This window comes from Canis lupus, chromosome X, assembly GCF_003254725.2.
Source record: "Canis lupus dingo isolate Sandy chromosome X, ASM325472v2, whole genome shotgun sequence".
NCBI classification, from domain to species: Eukaryota; Metazoa; Chordata; class Mammalia; order Carnivora; family Canidae; genus Canis; species Canis lupus.
In genome coordinates this window covers 32305596-32308882 of record NC_064281.1, presented here as the reverse complement: position 1 = coordinate 32308882, position 3287 = coordinate 32305596, and the positions used below count along the sequence as shown (strand labels likewise).

Genomic DNA, 3287 nt, shown 5'->3' with positions numbered 1-3287 from the left:
TTTTGGATACTCCTACTACATTAATGGAAGAAAGGGTACAGTTGAAGGAGAAAACCGTGTTTGGATATTGGGTAAGGGCAATACGCATGGTGACCTAGAAGTCAGGTACCTGTCTATGGGAAGCCGGGCTAAGATTCAGTTACATTGTTCCTGTTGCTACCCAGAAGCAACAATGATTAACATTTGCATATTTTAGTAAGCTAAATGTTTTCAGATAAAGTTGAAGACTCCCTTTAATACTAGACTAATCCCATTCTTCACTTTTTCCATAGGGACCATTACCGTGGTGAATTCTAGACCATGTTGTTTCATACTTTTACCATACACATGCTCCCATTCACACCGGGTCCCCAGGCCACCCTCCTCACTCCACCCCATCCCTGCTTCCCCATATAGTTTAAAAAAAAAAGACTTTATTTATTTGTTCATAGAGACACAGCTAGAGAGAGAGAGGCAGAGACACAGAGGGAGAAGGAGGCACCAATGCAGGGAGCCCAATGCGGGACTCGATCCCAGGTCTCCAGGATAACACCCTGGACTGCAGGCGGCGCTAAACCGCTGTGCCACCGGGGCTGGCCACCCCACATCGTTTATAAAGGGAAGATGGTTTTGTTTTCCAGGTTCCATGGAGTACCTTTCCTCTCCATCTTCAGAGATCCTGAGCTGCATACAGATGGGGCAGGGGTGGGTGGAGAGACTCCTGAATACCTGTTGTAAAACTTAAAAGGTGAAGGGTTTGCACGGGAATCAACCAGAGACCTTTTTAAAGTTTTGAACCAAATAACTTTATTGAAACCAAACAACTTTATTATTTATTTATTCATTTATTTATATTTATTTATTTATTTATTTATTTATTTATTTATTTATTTATTTATAATTTATGGCAGAACTGGAAGAAAAAAACCTGAAGGTTCTGCCAAGGCAATACTGCAACATGCACGCTCGGCGGGGCGCCCAGGGGAAGTCGCCCTGGGCCCTGCCCGGGGGAGGTGTCCGTGCCAGGTCAGTTCTCCTTGTGGCTGTGGCGCAGGGTGAGCCTGTCGAACGGATACTCGGCCAGGCCGGCTTCCGGGGCCCCCACGCTGCGCAGGCTGGTGCCGTAGCCTCCCAGAGCTCTTGGATGGCCTTGCCTCGCTCGCTCGCTCGCTCGCTCACGGAGGGAGCGGGCCTCCAGGAAGTCGCAGAGCTGGGCGTCGTTCTGGTCGGTGGCCAGCCGGTGCAGGTCAGGTCGAGCAGGCAGGCTCTGGTTCACGCGCTTCTCCAGGTGCAGGGCGCGCTCCGTGGCCCTCGGGCCGCTCTCCCAGGCGTCGCGGTCGGGCTTCTTGACGTCGCGCAGACGGATGCGGCCCCCGCGCCGGTTCTGCAGCTCCACGAGCATCTCGGCGTGCTGGGTCTCCTCGCGGGCCTGGCGCTGGAAGAAGCGGGCCAAGTTCCTCAGGGCCCCGTCGTCGCGGTCGAAGGAGAAGGCCATGGACTGGTAGACGTAGGAGGCGGACAGCTCCAGGCTGATCCGGCTGTCGACGGCGGCCTCGCAGTCGGGGTGGTAGTTCTGGCGAACCTGGGAGATGGGCGCGGCGGCCATGGCTGGCGGCCCGGGCACCGGGACGAGGGCGAACACGTCGCGGAAACGAGAGCCACGGAGTGGGCAACGGCGGGGCCGACTTCGGTGGTGGCCTCGGAGATTGCCCAGCGTGAGTGGTGAGGGAGGCCGGAGCCCGAATCAGTGGCGGTTGATCTGAGGGAAGTGGCGGTTGAGATGGGAGACAGCTCTGGGAGGGGACCGGAAATGTCGTCCAGGGAAGGGGGCGCACTTCCGGCTCAGCGAGGGCCGCAAAGGCTGTGTTCTAGGTTCTGTTGGAGCCTGAGTGAGGCAGAGTGACCCTGTGCTGAGCACCTGGCGTTTACTAATACAGTTTCTAATTTGGGGATAATGTGTCTATTTTCCAAGTACTCTCATTCTAGCAGCCTAATTTTATTTTATAAACTCATTCTCACCCAAAATTCTAAGAATATGAATTTGAATTTTCGGTAAATTTCTCTTCTGTTTCCTGTAAAATATAAATATAAATTTATCTGTTTATCATCTTCTGTTTTACTTTCCTGAAATACTTAAAACTTTGCCATTCATATTTAGTAATGAAGGACTTGTTTGATTAGCCTAGGTAATTAGCATGGGTCTGAATTACAGTTGTGATGTTCATTTCACTAATAGGTTTCTCCTCTGAATGGTTAGAATGGAATGTATCAATTAAGGAGTGATCTCCTCCTTTAGGAGTACATGCCATGGAGCTTGCAAGTAGGATAGGTATCATCCCCAAAGCCAAAAAGCATGGCATTTTCTGACACTGAAAGACCTCAATGGATTGCTCTTCTAGGTAGATATGTTTTGTTTCTCTTCTGCTCTGATTTGGGTTCCCTTTCTGGTCAAGTAATTCACTGTCTTTGGAGTATAGGTTAAAGAGATTAAAGCAGTTCAGTTGCCACTGTGGCTTTGTTGAATGTAAGTAAGGCTGGGGGAGGGTCAGAGCAGAATAGAGGAAAACAGATTTGTCTTCAGAGAGTGAGTCTTTAATCTCACATTCCACCCAGGACCTTCTGCTGTCCTTTGATTTCATTGACTGTTCTTGAAACTTCTTTGAGTATGCTTGACTTTCTACTGCAGGTATTTTAAGTCCTCTTGTGTTGTCAGTTTGAAAGCAACTCCTGTTTCTATCTTCTAAGCATTCTTCACGACCTCTGGTTTGCTAACTCTGTTTATTCTGATTTGTGTAGATAACTGTTTTTGGGTATGGTCCACCACCATGATTCAATTACCACTTTTTACTTTTTAAAAATATAAATACTTATTTTTAAAATAATTAATGCATCTTCATGGCTCAAAAACCACATCATTCTACTCTCTGTAGGCAACCAATGGGGTATTACTTGTTATAATCAGAAAAAAGAGGAAGAAAAGGAAAAAATATCGCTCATGTTTAGAAAAGTCATAGAGACATAAGAAGAGAATCTTTAGAAACATATTCTTTAGAAGTATATTATTTTTGAGTGCACATGGAGCATTTACCAAGCCAGACCATTCTCTGGGCCATACATCAAGTCTCAATAAACTTAATGAATTTAAATCATGCAAGATATTTTCTCTCACTACAGTGGAATTAAACTAGAAATTATCAACCAAAAACTATCTGAAAAACTCCCATATATTTGGAAACTAATAACATACTTCTAAACAATCCACGACTCAAAGAAGAGACAAGGGGTATTAAAAATTATTTGGAACTCAA

General features: G+C 46.6%; 1 protein-coding gene across 1 annotated transcript; it reads right to left on the bottom strand.

Annotated features, from left to right (window-relative positions):
- Positions 1-859: 859 nt before the first annotated feature.
- On the bottom strand, positions 860-1828 carry LOC112655031 (ferritin heavy chain-like). Its single transcript, XM_035711878.2, has one exon. It carries the CDS (start codon positions 1583-1585, stop codon positions 1007-1009), a length of 579 nt encoding a protein of 192 aa, XP_035567771.1. The 5' UTR covers positions 1586-1828; the 3' UTR covers positions 860-1006.
- Between the last annotated feature and the right edge of the window lie 1459 nt (positions 1829-3287).